Source organism: Callorhinchus milii, unplaced genomic scaffold, assembly GCF_018977255.1.
Source record: "Callorhinchus milii isolate IMCB2004 unplaced genomic scaffold, IMCB_Cmil_1.0 Scaffold789, whole genome shotgun sequence".
Classification (NCBI taxonomy): Eukaryota; Metazoa; Chordata; class Chondrichthyes; order Chimaeriformes; family Callorhinchidae; genus Callorhinchus; species Callorhinchus milii.
Window position 1 is genome coordinate 6,713 of NW_024705530.1, and position 15,480 is coordinate 22,192.

General features: G+C 48.4%; 1 protein-coding gene across 1 annotated transcript in view; it reads left to right on the forward strand.

Moving 5' to 3' along the window:
- LOC121852347 (myosin-16-like) overlaps positions 1–15,480 on the forward strand; it is a 32,078-nt gene that overhangs the window by 4,182 nt on the left and 12,416 nt on the right. Inside the window, exons 7-12 of the mRNA XM_042346446.1 lie at positions 216–349; positions 8,315–8,500; positions 10,838–11,008; positions 11,928–12,107; positions 13,251–13,377; positions 15,343–15,404. Of these exons, the coding sequence (XP_042202380.1) occupies positions 216–349; positions 8,315–8,500; positions 10,838–11,008; positions 11,928–12,107; positions 13,251–13,377; positions 15,343–15,404 (860 nt within the window). The remainder of the gene's footprint in view (positions 1–215; positions 350–8,314; positions 8,501–10,837; positions 11,009–11,927; positions 12,108–13,250; positions 13,378–15,342; positions 15,405–15,480) is intronic.

Here is a 15,480-nt window from a genome sequence, read left to right on the forward strand (position 1 = left end):
GTCTCAAACTTAGCTTGAAGTTGCGCGTCAAGCGAAAGAACGAAGGGAATAGGTGCTTGGAAGGGGGAGTGTTAGGCTGAAGTATACCGTACTGTTTGTCATGTGATGCGGACCTGTTTCGGAGTGCGCATGCTGTTGGATAGAGGAACGGTAGCCAGGGGTCTACATGTTCGGATTTCCTTCCAATATTATGACGCCATACTCCATCCTTTCAGGGTTAGATGTGGCGTGCACAGCAATCGACATCGACAAACCCTTCCAGGGAGGCGTTCCAGGCGGTATACCTGGGCTCTGCCATCGAATGCGAGCGTTTTGGCTGACTAAGGTCACGGATTCCTATGCAGTCCACGTACGAACGACTTAGTATTTATGAAAACCAAACGGGGTTTGTTGGGTATAGGATGCGCCTGGTGTGATATTAAAACGCGTTTACTCTCCTCCTAACGTGTGAGGACACGCCGGGTATCCTGACACATCGATAATACGGCTTAGCTACTCCGGGTACTCCACAACAAAGACTTTCATAATTATAGGGACTTGCGTACATTGGCTGCTTGTGCGATCGCAGGATGACGAATACCTTCCCGTCTGACTGGGTCCGATTATAGGTGTTCAGCCGGGTAATAGAGTTTCGATGGAACCTCGCTCTGCCAGCGTTACTAGAATCTTCACCTAATCAGTCCGGGCGGCCCTGTGTGAGAACGTAGCAGCTAGTCCAGCCGTGAGTAAATTCGCAGTGCATCCAGCCGCGGTGTCCGGCTCATCTTACCCTACTGTATGCACGAATATCTTATCAGGAAAGACACTAACAAGTAGAGCAACACTCTGCCCCAACTGGACCTGCCAAGGGCGTCATGGCTGACCGCTGTGACGCCCTCCTTCTTGGCTGTTGGTTTTAAAATTATGGAGAGCATTTCGGGTTCGTCGTGGCTTCAAGTCGGCGCTATACGGGACCTAAGGGTCACTGGAGATATGCAGCATCTCTAGGATTCCTTTAGATACCTCAAAGTCGAAGCTGAGCCACTTATCAAATTAATACAATAATTTAATACTTATAACTCGAGCCCTGCATTACCCGGAGTTGCTTTGCACTCAGCGGGTATCGGAATCTCGACCTCAGGGTGGTTTAGTTTATAATGATTAGCCGCTACGCACAAACCGCGTGGTGGCATTTTATCCTTTAGGTTGCAGGCAGGGAAAAGCCATAGTCCAATGGACGGTCTAATGTCAGATCATCCGTACCTTAATATGAGTTCTGATAGTTCATAACAATCGGTTTGGGTGAAAAGGTCAGCAACGTTCTCTGAGAATCATATTCACAAAGCTGTTACATGTCCAAATACTAACGGCGCGTTGTGGAACCTATTACAGTAGATGGAACACTAGCTTCCTCCATTAGACGAGTCTTGGAAAGTACACCACCGGTGACCAGCTAGTTATCACGACTGAACATGTTGTACCTACACATCCCGTTCAAGGGTTCAAAAGTTGTACCGTTGAGGCATAGTTAGTCTTAAGTTAATCAAGTGACCGACTTGGAGTCGAGCGTCACGCATAGCTGGGTTCTACGATGCGTAGGGCCGATGCATCATAGCACTCTTCGTAACAGTACATCTGATCTGCACGGTACCCTAGCAAATAACCCACAGATGTATAGGGATTGACGTTTGCCTCTTGTACTTCACAGATCCATCGTTGGGGGTCGCGCTTAGGGATCGCCCTCCCCTCGCTATATCTAACATGGCTATGCTCCTGCTCGCACGGAATTCCTCTTCATACGTGCGATCAACTGCACCGGGTTTCAGGTGAGTAGAATAGTTAAGCCCATATTTATCATTCTTGTTGCTAGGATCTATCAACATTTGCCATTCGAGCATCACGGGCGTCACCAGACATGACAGAACTACGCTCAAACCGTCGATAATGCTGGCGAGACACTGTTAACGCTTGACTCTCCCGGCGGTAAAACCAACTGGAGAAATGTTATAGTTTAAGATAGAGTGTTGCGAGCGATAAGGTAAGTTATAAAGATGCAAGTACGGCGTTTACTGAATTGACATTCCCCTGTCCGCCGCCTAAAACATCGTGCTAAGTACGTACTGGCCTAGCCGACTTGCTGGTGCAGTGGCTCAACGTGATCTGGGTCCAATGTTAGACATTACCGAAGTAGCGAGTCTAATGCTCTTGTTTAAAACGTCCATTTATACCGACACCACCCGATTTCCTACTATAGATCGTGACTCGAAATTGCAATCTTGTGAGCGCAGTCCCGGCACACATGTAACGTACTTTTGCGTATTCATAGTACGTGTTCACCGCGCGATAAAGTTGCCGTGCGTCCCAGTTCTTCGCCTATATGACATTGGCGAACTAGTGTCTTTGCTGTCACGTCCAGCTCCATTTGGGGAGGATCGTTTCACGCGTATTGTTCCCTAAGCTTAACGGTAGGATCTGGCTGGCAGTTTATTCACGTGAGCGGCAATGAGAATGCGCCATAGTCGTGTCTTATGGACCGGTGGCGAGGCGTCGTCGCCCATCGCAAGTAAGCATCGACTTGGTTCGTTAATTACCCACAGTGTAAACGCCTGCATGAATTTCAGCCATGCCATACTGCACTCGCTAACGAGGGTGGTTGGTGTTCTGATGCCCAGAAGCACTAAATCCGGAGACTAACGCTCATGATCTTTTCCCTTATCCGCTGCTAACGCACAGGACTCACAAGCACGAGGAACCAGAGTACACAGTTCAGTGCGAGTGTGTACCCCGTGGAGATTACAGGGCCCTACGACTGATTACCTTTGGGATCGAAACGGTTATGCCATGAAATTCCTATATAAGGCGGGTAAGAGGTTGAGCGACGAGCTTCCCGTTTGTTTCACGTCTCCCCCATTCTATTCAAATATGCACTGGACGCGAGTTGTGTTCTGAGCGGATTTCGCCTGGACTCGCGCGTGAAGAAAGATCACTGCCCACGACTTTCTCGCTGATGACGTTCGGGTGAGGCGGAATCACGATCTAAGGTTTGGTGTCGTGGACGGCCTATTTCTGCACTCGATGAGAGAGATTTCAAGAGAGAGGCAGATAGGCCATTAGGCGACTTCAACAGCAAAAAGCTATTGCGAAGACTAGACTGGCATTTCGCGATCGCGAAACTGACAAACGTTGCCGGTAATTCTGCGTAGAGTTGGACCGTAATCAATCACTTTGCCGAACGGCGCTCACACAGGAACCATGAACATAGCTTCGAAAGGTTCGCATCTTACACCTTATAGTTTACTAGCATACCGTACCCCACATATGTGGAGGTGAAATCGGCCGACGAGGCAAGCCTTACTTTACTGTGGCTTTTTTCACTGCTCCAGGGACTAGCACATAATGGCAAGCACATATATATGATGTATTCAGATTAAAAGGGAATAGGACGGCGATACACCCGTCGCTGACGACAGAAGCGTACCCCACCTAGACCTCAAATGAGGGATCCACTAGTGGGCCTCGAGCAAAAGCCAAGTATTACCGACGTCTCAGCACATAAGAGCCTCTACGGGTAGAAGTGGTTCAGCAGATACGTGGACGGTGTGTACTAGGGAAACATACGTGGGCGTACCCAGACGTCGGGGCAAATAAACTCCTTGTTAGGGTGTTAGGTCATGTCATGCTTGTAGCATCCCACCCAGAGAAGCCTTATTCATGGTGTTTTTCAGGGCACTTCTAGAACCTACTACTCGGATCGCGGCGAGATGCGCCTGGAAGCCGTGTAGTATCGCGCCTCCTGTCCACGCAGTCAACGTGCTCTAATGTAGCGATTAGATTTACAAGACTATCGAATGTCTGGGCCGATGATCGAACGAAAAGCTCAATTAGAAATTGGCGACGGTGCTCGGTTTATAGGGCCCAACTCTAGGGATTTATCATCTGATAGACAAACAGCATTGCCTTGAACCGGGGGTGATCGACATTCAGTAGCGAGGTGGACGATTTTGAACTATTGCGTATACGGTCTTAAGGTATAGTAAATGCAATGTCAAATCTGTGTGAGGTTGCGCAGCCTATCCTTGCAGAGCTCCACTCGAGCAGTGAAAAGCCTGTCTCAGGCTTGCGCGAACATCCTAGAAGCGGGTCATTCCCAGTTACAGGGTAAGACAGTACCTTCGAGTCCAAGGTTTCTTAACGGTAAGTCCCAACGATAAGAAAATTGCCTTCCACTCCCACTGCAATCAGGTTTGCCACATGCCCGAGCACTAGTCAAAGCTATAAGGATGGTGCGCGGGACAATCTGTTGCATTTACCGTTGTTATTCGCAGAAGCTTTCTTCAGACTGCGGACCTTCCAGTGGACGTATGATCATGGCTTGCCTCCGGTTACCTGAACTCGTTCAGTGGCCAAATGTAACCCATCATTCTAGCATCTTTTAATGCACTCGTCGAGGCACCATTGTCTCGAACCCTAAAATGGCATAAGGGAGATACTCTCTCCTATGCAGACTATTTAGATGGGAGTACTGAGGTGCACGCCTCCGTTCAAGCTAATACGATTAAAAGCTGGTCCATGACTAGTAGTCTGCCGGTGAATATCCGTGGGAGGGAACAGCTCCAACGTGGACGGTCCAACGCTCATCAAAGGGACGCTTGCAAATTGTTAGGCACACGAATGTGCTCTTGGTCGTCGGAGTGGACCAGAAACTATTATTAAAAACGGGATTGAATAGCCACCCTAAGTACAGTTGAAAGATTTTATGTTCACACAAGGGATTAGTTTCCTCCACTCGTAAGACGAGTCCGCCGCCATGGGGTTACGCTCGACGCGTGCGTATCCCGCGAACACAATTTTCGATGTGATGCTAAGGGTCCGGGTCATCGCTGCAGGCCGATCTAAATGACGTTCTACCTTGGATCATGCTTTCACATAGATCCTTCGAAGCCGGACGTCGGTCCAATCTCATAGAATACCACTCATCCATTCTCCCGTCGATCCACTATTCCTCGACTATGCAGGGTGTGAGCTGTTAGATCCGCGTAGGGTCGTCGTAATGTGGAGTTCTTGTAGCTGTGCAGCTTTGATCTTCGATTGATACATCGCCGTAAAATAGAGGAAAAAGGACTCACCTCCTGTAGCTCGTGCGCGGCTTCGAGGTAGCGATTCCCAAGACGAAGCAGTATGATGAAACCCTCAATTCTCCTAAATGGATTACCCTAGTTTCGCTCCATTTTGGTCCATTCAGAGCCTTGGACTTAGTTTCCAAAAGTTACGATCGAAACGAGGTCTCGGATCCGTTGCAAAAGTTGGCCGCTCGGCTGCGTAAGGTTCAACCGAGGGGTGTCATTACCAATGTGAATCGGAGAGGGCTCATTCCCGGCAAACATAGGGGAGCAAGAGTGGGACGCTCATAGATCCGTCAAGCACATTAGTCACGAAGGACTCTAAGCGTATGGTGACAGAATTATAGCTACTAACAAGCGATGCAGGACAAAGGTTGAGATTAACCCTAGAGGCTCAAGAAAAGGAGTGTGTGGTACAGAGCCGCCCACTACAGAACTCCCGTCCCAAAATCTTGGTAACTGGTGGCGGCGATATGTTAAGACAACCGATCTTTAATAACAGCGGGTAGAGCTTGGAGGTCTGAATGCTGTGGTCCCACGATTGGGCGCCAGAAGATTGGCTTAAGATACATAGGCTCTACCCCGCTACGCCGAATTTAATTTGTCACAGATCACAGAGCTCGTTCTTCTCACGATTCCCCAGCTCTCGTGAGCCTCGGGACGTACGCAGAGCGGCGCGATCCTGTTCCGGCGCCTCAATCCGATATTATGGGGGTCAGCCGCCGAATGACGCGCAAGACCAATAGGGCGTGACAGGGTTAACCCGTCTTCCCGGATTCTATAACGATAGACTTACATCAACGCTCATCGCACTATGCCTAAATTCGTGGTTAGGGCATATTCCGAACAGCTAAGTATATACATGTTGGCCGATTCGGAGACCGCGCGTGCAGTCTATTAGGTTAAGAAGTTGGAACACAAAAGTGATTGCGGCCCAGTAGCCACTACCGCTACCTGCTCTGACCCCATCATATACCGGTTTGGTTGCTAGGCCCAGAATCGAGTGGCGGACGCGTTTTAGTAGTGCAAGAAACCCAAGAGAATGAGGGCACCTTGACACAGCTGTATATAAGCCGGTTTGTTTCAGCCAGCCGGGGCTTAACCCAATATCCTATTGCGGCTTAAGTTAGTTTTGGGAGTAGGAACCAATTCGCACTGTACCTTTTTGGTCAGTTGAAAACACGCAATCATGAGTATATTCGTATATCACAAATGACTAGCACAAAGAAAACATAGCGGTTTAACAATAAAGAATCGCTTTAGTGCCCATGAATAGGTTTGGTTCCATGCCCCGGTTTCTGAATGTTTCAGATACCGGGTGCACGAACAACTATACTGCGCTTAGTAGGCAATGTAAGGTGGCTGGCTAAGTGGTCAACTTTCGCCAAATTAGGAGGCGTTAGCCCAATATCCAAGGAAAAGCTTAAACGAATCAGACATCGGCCTCAATCATTTGAGCAGATTCGGCAGCAATACGGAGTGCAATCCCATCTATAACATAACCTCAGGTGTTGAAAGTCAGATAAGGTCACTGGACTAACTGATACGGGTGGAGAGATGAAGATCTGCCTGCCACCCAGGAGCTCTCACAGGCTACAATAGTATTGCTTATCGTACCGTACACATACGCGGGTTTGGCCTCTCAGCTACTTCGGAGGCGTTCGCCGCCAATCCAACAAGGCACGGTCTTCTTTCTGTGAATTGAAGCCTAAATGTCGTACTTATCACCAGCTGCTGCTCTTCAATGTAGGAGGTCTTCTGAGAACCGCTCGGCATTCAGTTTGAATATAATATGCTTATGACTATCACAGCCTATTCGAATTAAAACTACCTACTGGATTTTTCCCGACTATCTGGTTACACCGCGTCCACCCTGAACCTGGGTGACACACGAACAGAGTTTATCGGATCTAACGCTAGCTGCTCTGCGCGTCCTAAAATGAAAATACGTCGACTTAGCTTCTGTACAAGCTCTACATCCGTTTAGTCAAGGTCTCGAGACCAATCGGGATTTGGATATGGGGTGAGGGTCCCTCACGGCATGCCCCAATAAAGATACTGGCGCCTGGGGCAACCATGCCAGTAGTTGATCCCCTTCACCGGCCTCATTTACCGCAGCTCATAGTCTTGACGCTCCCTTTATGGCTTAGTAGAGAGCACCTACGCCCAGGAAGTGGGCCGATGCATTAAACATCAAGCTGGGAATCACACAGTGCACAGAATCTAGGGGTTAGTCAACCATGCGGAAGGCCCCACGAGCGTGGCGTCCGAATACGGCTAACGGTACGGGTTATCTCAGCCGCGCGATGACTATTTGTGGCCAATTAACTCCAGTCGCCGCCTGCACTAACACTACATATATCAAATATTCACAATCCGAGTCCCCGGGGGTGCTGAGACCAACACCCGTACCGGAGATAGTTGGCCGCATGGATTGCTCCCTTAGTGGAAATGATAGCAGGGAGTTAACGTCGCTTGTAGAATTCCGCGGTCAAAACCTATCATGCGGTCTCTACTGTACACGCAGTAAAGGCATTGTATGGGGCATCTGCGACCCAGCGACCCATATCTGACCCATACAATTGTATGCTCTCCCGAACGGCGGGTTCGACAATACCGATTCTACAGGGGTATTGACCTGGTATGTTAGGCCTAGGATGTTGTAGTATTCGGGGCGTAACGATCTGCGGAATATTATATTTAGTAGTCCTGGATCCTTGTAGTACGTTAGAGGGGCATCTGGCAAAGCTACGAGACCGCCCGCAGCCCGAACAACTACCGCGAACCAGGAGCAAGCGCTACACCGGTTCGCGTGGACTGTCACCGATGTAGGAGAAGCAGCAAATTGATACCCAATCCGGAAGGTACAGGCGAGACACCTTGGAATTCACTCTCTGACGACGACCTTCCCTTGTGTATTTCGACCTCACACGAATATAAGGGCCGCCGGGATCGACCAAAAGTGTTACAAGACCACGAGGGCAGCTACCATCAGCAGGTACCATCTGCAAATACAGCTTCGGATGAGATGTTGGCTGCAGCAGCCTGTCCGAAGTCGCTTATGAACACCGTTCGAATATGGGCACTTCGCAGTAGAATCAAGCGAAGAACAGCGGCGTTAGTTTAGAGAGGGGAACGCTATCCACCTGTCCCCCGACCTGCGCGTTGTCAACACCAACTCTGCAGACTCACTATGTAATCCGGTTTCATACGAGTGGTCCTGGCCCGTTTGGGCCGTGTTTCACATCCGGTGCGTGTCCTCGATCGGTGCCTTGGCCAAAGCCATCTACGACAGAATGTTCAAGTGGCTGGTGGCTCGCGTCAACAAAACCCTTGACACAACCAAGCCGCGGCAATACTTCATCGGCGTGCTGGACATCGCTGGCTTTGAGATCTTTGAGGTGAATGTCTGCGTCCGTTTGTCTCCTACACCGCTGTGTGCGTCAGCCGCTTGCCTTCCACATGTTACACCGCCTGGAATCGGGATGCATTTGCCCCGTTGTGTGCCTAGAGCAGTGGCTCTCAACCGGGGGCACGTGGACCTCTGACCCCTGGAGTCCACGTGAGGGTGATGTATAAACGTGTGACATTACATCACCGTGCACGAGAGTCATTGGTGAATGGTCACGTGAGAATTTGGCGATGTAAAATAGCTGAGACACAATATCAATCCACATGGTAACCGAGAACAATATGAAAGACCTTTCTAAACTCGTTGATGGTAAACGATGCGTGTTTACAAGAGGACCCAGCAAAGCGCAAACAAATGATGTCACGCGCGCAGCGTCCGCGTTGATTTTTTTTATTCTTTTACACGCTTTTTATGAACTCGCTCTGTCTGTTGTTGTTGTTGTGTCCTCAAATCTTGTAACTCAATTTTAACCCACTTCCCAATGTGGTATCGACTGCAAACTTCGTATACTTATGTCATACTGATGACAATACTATATTCTATCATAAAAATAATATATATTTTTTAACATTCTTTTTTATATGTAATGTTTCGGCTTGGGTCTAATTGTCCACGGTCAACTGACGTTGGCTGTAATTGGCCACGGTCCCTTACGTTATGGCAAGCCTCGGGACCACTTCCTAGAGTCGTGGAGTTCTGCCATTACTAGTAAATTTCATTTAAGCGTGTATTTTTTTTTTAAGTTTATTTTTTATATTACTTATTATTCGCTTGCAGTCACTCGCGAGTTAGGGACACCTCACAAAATGGACAATTGGTTAAAATATTTACGTTCATTGTTCATAACATTTATTTCTCAGAACCATGTTGGGGGTCAGGCAAGACGGGGTGGGTTACTCGGTTGTAACAAGATTCAACAAGGGGAGTTACAGCAACCAAACAAACGTTGAGATCCACTGCCCTCGAGCAATAATAATAATTAGTCTGGAATGCTACGTGACTATCATTTTTAATAGAGGTTTTTTTTTTGTTAGATCGCGTAAATATATAAATGTGTTGTTAAACCCGCCACCCACCGACACAGCCAACTCGTAAGGGTTGTCATGTAAACAGAACGTGCCAATTCGTCACTAGTACAGCAACACCGGTGTGGTGGAGAGCCAAGCCACAACATTTACAATCTGAGTACGACGTGCGTTAAACTAACTATCATTTTGTTGACGGGGGAAAAAAACGAATAAGAGTAAAGGACACATCCTTTACGGCTCGGCTCGAAACGCGGCCAGCCCCATAAAGTGTGGCCAGGCCCTGAATATATATTAGATGTTGAATGCTGTGTGTCCTGCAACACCCACACCTCTTAGCAAAGTTCTGCAGTGTAGAGGAACACATTTGTCCGTACAACGTGAATCATTAACCTGGTGAGTTATGTTGATTGAAAGCCCTTCTCTCCACCTGTTGTTCAGATATCACCCACTGAGGATTATTACGTTTGTCTTAAACTTCAGAGTCAAACCTCTGCCAGCTAGACACACTGGGGTGAGATGCATGCTGGGTATGGGCACTATCCGGCATACTGCACGTAATTGATACCAATGCGTGCATGTAATGAAAATGTAATGCAGTTTTCATCAAAGACATGTGATTGACAAGGAATAACAGTCGACTATATAAATACACAATGTACATTTTTGTTGCAATTGAATAGCAAACGAATCACTGTTGTGCAGTTTTAATCTGGGTAACTGTGAAGCAGATGATGAAGCTAGGCCCAATGTTTAGTGGTTGTGGAAGGTTGCTGGGCTTGAAGCATTTTTATTGGGTTTATATAATAATGGAACCAAAAACATTGTGCAAAATCCAGAGCACTAGCAACGTACACAGCATCCAGCATAATGGATTTCAGAACCCCATGCAACAGACAAGCAGAGAGGTATAGCATTTCTACGTACGTATCAATGTCATCCTGGACACCCGTGCATATGAGATGTTCCATTTGGAGGGATTTTTCCAGGTGAACTATTTTCGTGAATAAAATGAAATTAAAGTGTACACGGTGTAGATTGTCGCTTTAGAATCGCGAGTGCACACACGCTGCCACGATTCAATCACGCGCACACGCAACTCAGAACAATGGCACCTGCAGAAAGTGGGAGCACAGTACTTAGTGTTATATTGCTCAAAGGTTGAAACTCGAAAATCCTAATGGGTTCTAAACGTGAGTGAGTGACGATGCCGATATTGAAAGCGACGATGACTTCGTTTGTGATGACGACGACGATGATGACGATGATTATGGTTGTGTCGCCAACGTGCCTGCGTGAAGTTCAACAGCTTCGAGCAGCTGTGCATCAACTTCACCAACGAGAAGCTGCAGCAGTTCTTCAACCACCACATGTTCGTGCTGGAGCAGGAGGAGTACAAGAAGGAGGGCATCAACTGGGTCTTCATCGACTTCGGCCTCGATCTCGCTGCCTGCATTGACCTCCTGGAGAAGGTTTCATGTCCAAATTTCAATTTGCCTTACACTTTACTTGTGTGTGTGTGTATAGTGCCATAAGCGTGCCATAAGCATGCAACGTGTATCCAATCCTGAGATTCGCTTCTTTACAAATGGCTGTATGGGAAAATGTCCCTGGCATTTCAGCATTCCAATGCGCGCCATGGCCAGATGCATGTTGTGCGGTGTGCGTTTATTGTGTTTGTTATTGCTGTTGATTGGAAAAACAAGTTCTGGGCTGTTTCGCAGAGTTACGAACAGGCCCAGTAATGAACGCGGCCTGAGCAGTATGAATTTCCATGCTGAGCGCAGAGGCAGCGCTCATAAATACATCTTGATGCGAAGCTCTTCCTGAATCCCAATTAAACCAAAGCAATTACCAATGGACATAAAATTCACAACAACGAGGCTGCCCACATTCATCATGGCCAATTGAGATTGCCTCCAAAGACAAAGATCCCCCGTATAGCCTGTAGCAGACGGTTGTGGCAAGTGCTGTTAACGAGCACCTATGAAGGCCGGCACGGCACACGAAAGGGTGGGTGGTGAACACCACACCCGGTCGCCTTTGTTTCCCCAATGCCGTTGGTTGCATTTATGTTGAACTTCTTCCGCATCATACGTAGCCAACCGTGCAAATCGGAGGTTAGCACTCACTTAACGCTAAAAGTCGACCTCGGGGAGGTCCAGGACCGGTTCAAATAATTGTCACCGTTGTTGGCCGTGAGCGAGACTCGAACTTGGGTCACGGGGTTCATCACGTAGTGTCGCGCTAACCGCTTCACGGCGCTAACGAACCCAGCGGCAGTGTAGCGCTAACCGCTAACCGCGACACTGCCACCCCAGCCCACCTTTAACGTGCGGTTCGTTTTTTTTCCAGTAATTTCTATTTCTAACGTACTTCTCCCCTGTGCAGCCGATGGGCATCTTCTCCATCCTGGAGGAGCAGTGCGTCTTCCCCAAGGCCACGGACGCCACCTTCAAGGCGGCCATGTACGACAACCACCTGGGCAAGTCTGCGCCATTCCAGAAGCCCAAGGCGGGCAAGAAGGCTGGGCAAGAGGCCACCTTCGAACTCGTCCACTACGCCGGCACGGTAAAAAGGCATCCCGACAAAGCGTGCACACGAGTCGTGCATAAGCTGAGCGCGTGATGGCTCAGGTTACAGTCACCATCGGGCAGCCGCTGTCAAATTGGCTTTGTCCGCGAAGGCCGACGTGGGAATTTTGACAAAAGAGATTTAATGGACGGGGTTTAGTGGTCGTGGGTGAATGAAGAAAGCTGATGTCATGTTCGTGATGCATCCATCCGTCCGATCGATCAGCTAATGACCTTCACTCTTGAGTCACCCAGCTTCGCTGGCAACGGCACTTCAAGTTTTCTAACATCAAATGTTATTGTGTGGGGGCTAAGCTTTATAGCGTGCTGTTAAATTTCACAAGGGGCTGGTCTTGTTAACTTTCTATAGGGCTCCGCAGGGTCACTCTGTCACACCGTCACCCGTTGCGCTTTGCAATTGTGCCGCTGTGTAAATTTAGTGGTTAATTCAATTACCCCGCGTTGTTGGGAGGTCGCCAGGTTAGCTCAGGGGTCCGGAGCGCAGAGACGGCGGTGCCGAGAGCCCGCGCTTGAATCTGGTCGTGATTGAACCGGGCTATCGAGTCTAATCATGAGTCGGTTGCCTCAGGCTAGCTACCAAAATGCCTGCATGAGAATTAAAAAAAAAACACGAAAAAGGACGCAGCGTGACATTTGTGTGCTGCACTTCCATTTGGCCAAATTTCTGGCGATGAGAATGAATAAAATACCGTCTTGACTGTCAATGCGACAAACATGACTCTGTGCCAAAGCGTGCATGAAAGTGCTGCCCCCTAGTGTTTAACTCCGATTACTTGACGAGATTTCCTAAATTCTGTGACTATCTCCTTACAACGGATCGTCGGGGAGGGCAGAGAAAGCGCTTCAAGGATGTCCCTTCGTCAAGAACAACTTGAAGAAGGGCACCAACTCATGGATCACCTCAGCAAAGGCGTCGGGCGTGGTGCTGGCCACCCACCCCTCGTGTTCTGTTCCGGCCTTCATAGGTGCTCGCTAACAGCACTTGCCCCAACAGTCTGTTAAGACTATACGGGGGGATTTTTGTCTTTGGGGAGGGGGGGTCGGGAGAAATGCACTTCTCTTGAAAATTGGGGACGAACCGATTTAACATATAAACACATGCAACTGCGTCGTCTCCCAGGTGGGCTACAACACGCAGGGGTGGCTTGAGAAGAACAAGGACCCGCTCAATGAGACGGTGGTGAGCCTCTTCCAGAACTCCAGCATGCCCCTTCTGTCAGTGCTCTTCAAGGAGGAGGAGGCAGCAGGTGATGCTCGCAACGAGGTGCCGCGAGGCAAACGCAACCCCTTGTCAGTGCCCTACCTTATTACAGACCAATTCGGACATTATTGGTCACCTCCATGCCACCTTGTGCATCTCAACGTTCATCCTACAAAGTCCCATCACAAGAGAGAAACACAAACAGACACAAACATGTTGTTGCCCGTATTGCAACGGCTGCATGCCGTATGGACCTGAAAACTCAATTTCCCTACACAATAATAACCCGTATGGGTTGACAGCTGTTCGTATGCCCGAGTGCACGCCAAAGTCGTTTTGGCAGGAACCTCTCGCTCGCCAATCAAGGATGGGGCGCTGTGTGGTGCAGTCCCGTCAGCCACCACACTCCCAGGGCCACTTGCCCCAGGAGTCAGCTTTGTCTGCGTCTCTGCTCGCTACTAACCGCACTTGCCCCGCAGTTTGTTCGAGGCTACACAGGGGAGCTCTGTCTGTGTCCTTGCTCGCTACTAACCGCACTTGCCCCAGCAGTCTGACAGAGGCTTCACAGGGGAGCTTTGTCTGCGTCTCTGCTCGCTACTAACTGCACTTGCCCCATCAGTCTGACAGAGGCTACATAGGGGAGCTTTGTCTTCGTCTCTGCTCGCTACTAACCACACTTGCCCCAGCAACCTGTTAGAGGCTACACGGGGGAGCTATGTCTGCGTCTCTGCTCGCTACTAACCGCACTTGCCCCAGCAACCTGTTAGAGGCTACATTAAAGTATGCATAAGTACATTAAGCGACATTTCAGACGCTTCTTCAGGCACAAATGTGCTATGAAGGGGGGCCATTGCCCAGAACGTCGCCCATCACATATCAATTATAATTGATACGTAATCAATTGTAATGATTTGATTACATAATGGTGCCACAGTTACGTGGTGGGTAGATTTTTCTCCGGGCCCTCCGGTTTTTCCCTCTACATTTAGAATCAACGTCACGCATTCATAGTATTTGGCTGCTATACATTTCCACGTGATAAGCCACTTCGTTGGGCTATCGTTTGTGGCCAGGTCGCTTCTGAAAAAGAGCTACATAGCTCATAGGGCCTTTCCGGGTAAAATAAAAAATTGCTTAGTTTTTATTTTAGTTTTTTTTTGTTTCATTCCCAGCCAGAGCTAACATCGGTGGTGAGTGATATCTTAACCAGTCCTTGACCTCCCCACCCATGCCCTCCACCAATCCACACTGACCAGCGTGATGAAGAACGGCCAAATGACCTCCAAGCCCAACACGGCATGCGGAGGCCTTCATCCAGCAGTGGCATGATGAAGTGATTGAGATCGTTGTTTATGATTGTGAATGTGTCTATTTACGCAATTTTTGGCGTAAATCTACCCCTTGTTTCCGTTACTAATTGTGGTAAAAATCAGCTAACGTGATGCATTTTTAACATTACATCAGCATTGATAAGATAATAAAGCAACAGTGGCACTTAATAATCACAACCACAAATAGCACATACACGGTTGCGCCATTGAACAGTAAGCGAGTGACTTTTCAAATAATGACTGTGCACGTCACTGTTCTGTTCTGAAAATACCTCGTGATGAATTTCGATTTAAAGCTTTCGTGACTGCAGGGATTCATCTTCTTGGTTCTTTCGGTAAAGTCACGTAGAAGGGAAATAATAAAATAATAAAAATAAAACATAATAAAATTATTCTCACGACGTTTCGGCCACAACGCAAGCAGCCGTCCTCGGGTGAAGAACAGGTCTGTCGGAAAGACAGCGTCTGAATGGGCACCACCAGGCTTGGCAGCGTATATTTAAGCTCGTGATGGTTAATTAATGATTTAGAATATGTAACTGGGCTTTGTTGTTACGCGTTTATTTTGTCAAAACCACAATGCACAGGCACAACTGGCACAAGAGCGGAGTCATCGCTGTGAAAGCGACGCGTCGTTCTTTATCTTGTCGCATCTACTTTACTTCCCCCCCCCCCCCCAGCCGGCGCCAAGCAAAAGCAGAAGAAAGGATCGGCCTTCCAGACCGTATCAGTGTTTTATAGAGTGAGTTCACCTTCCTTTATATAATCCAGCTTTTGTCTAAGTGTGTGCTGCACAAGCACAAAAGAGCCTTTTTCGA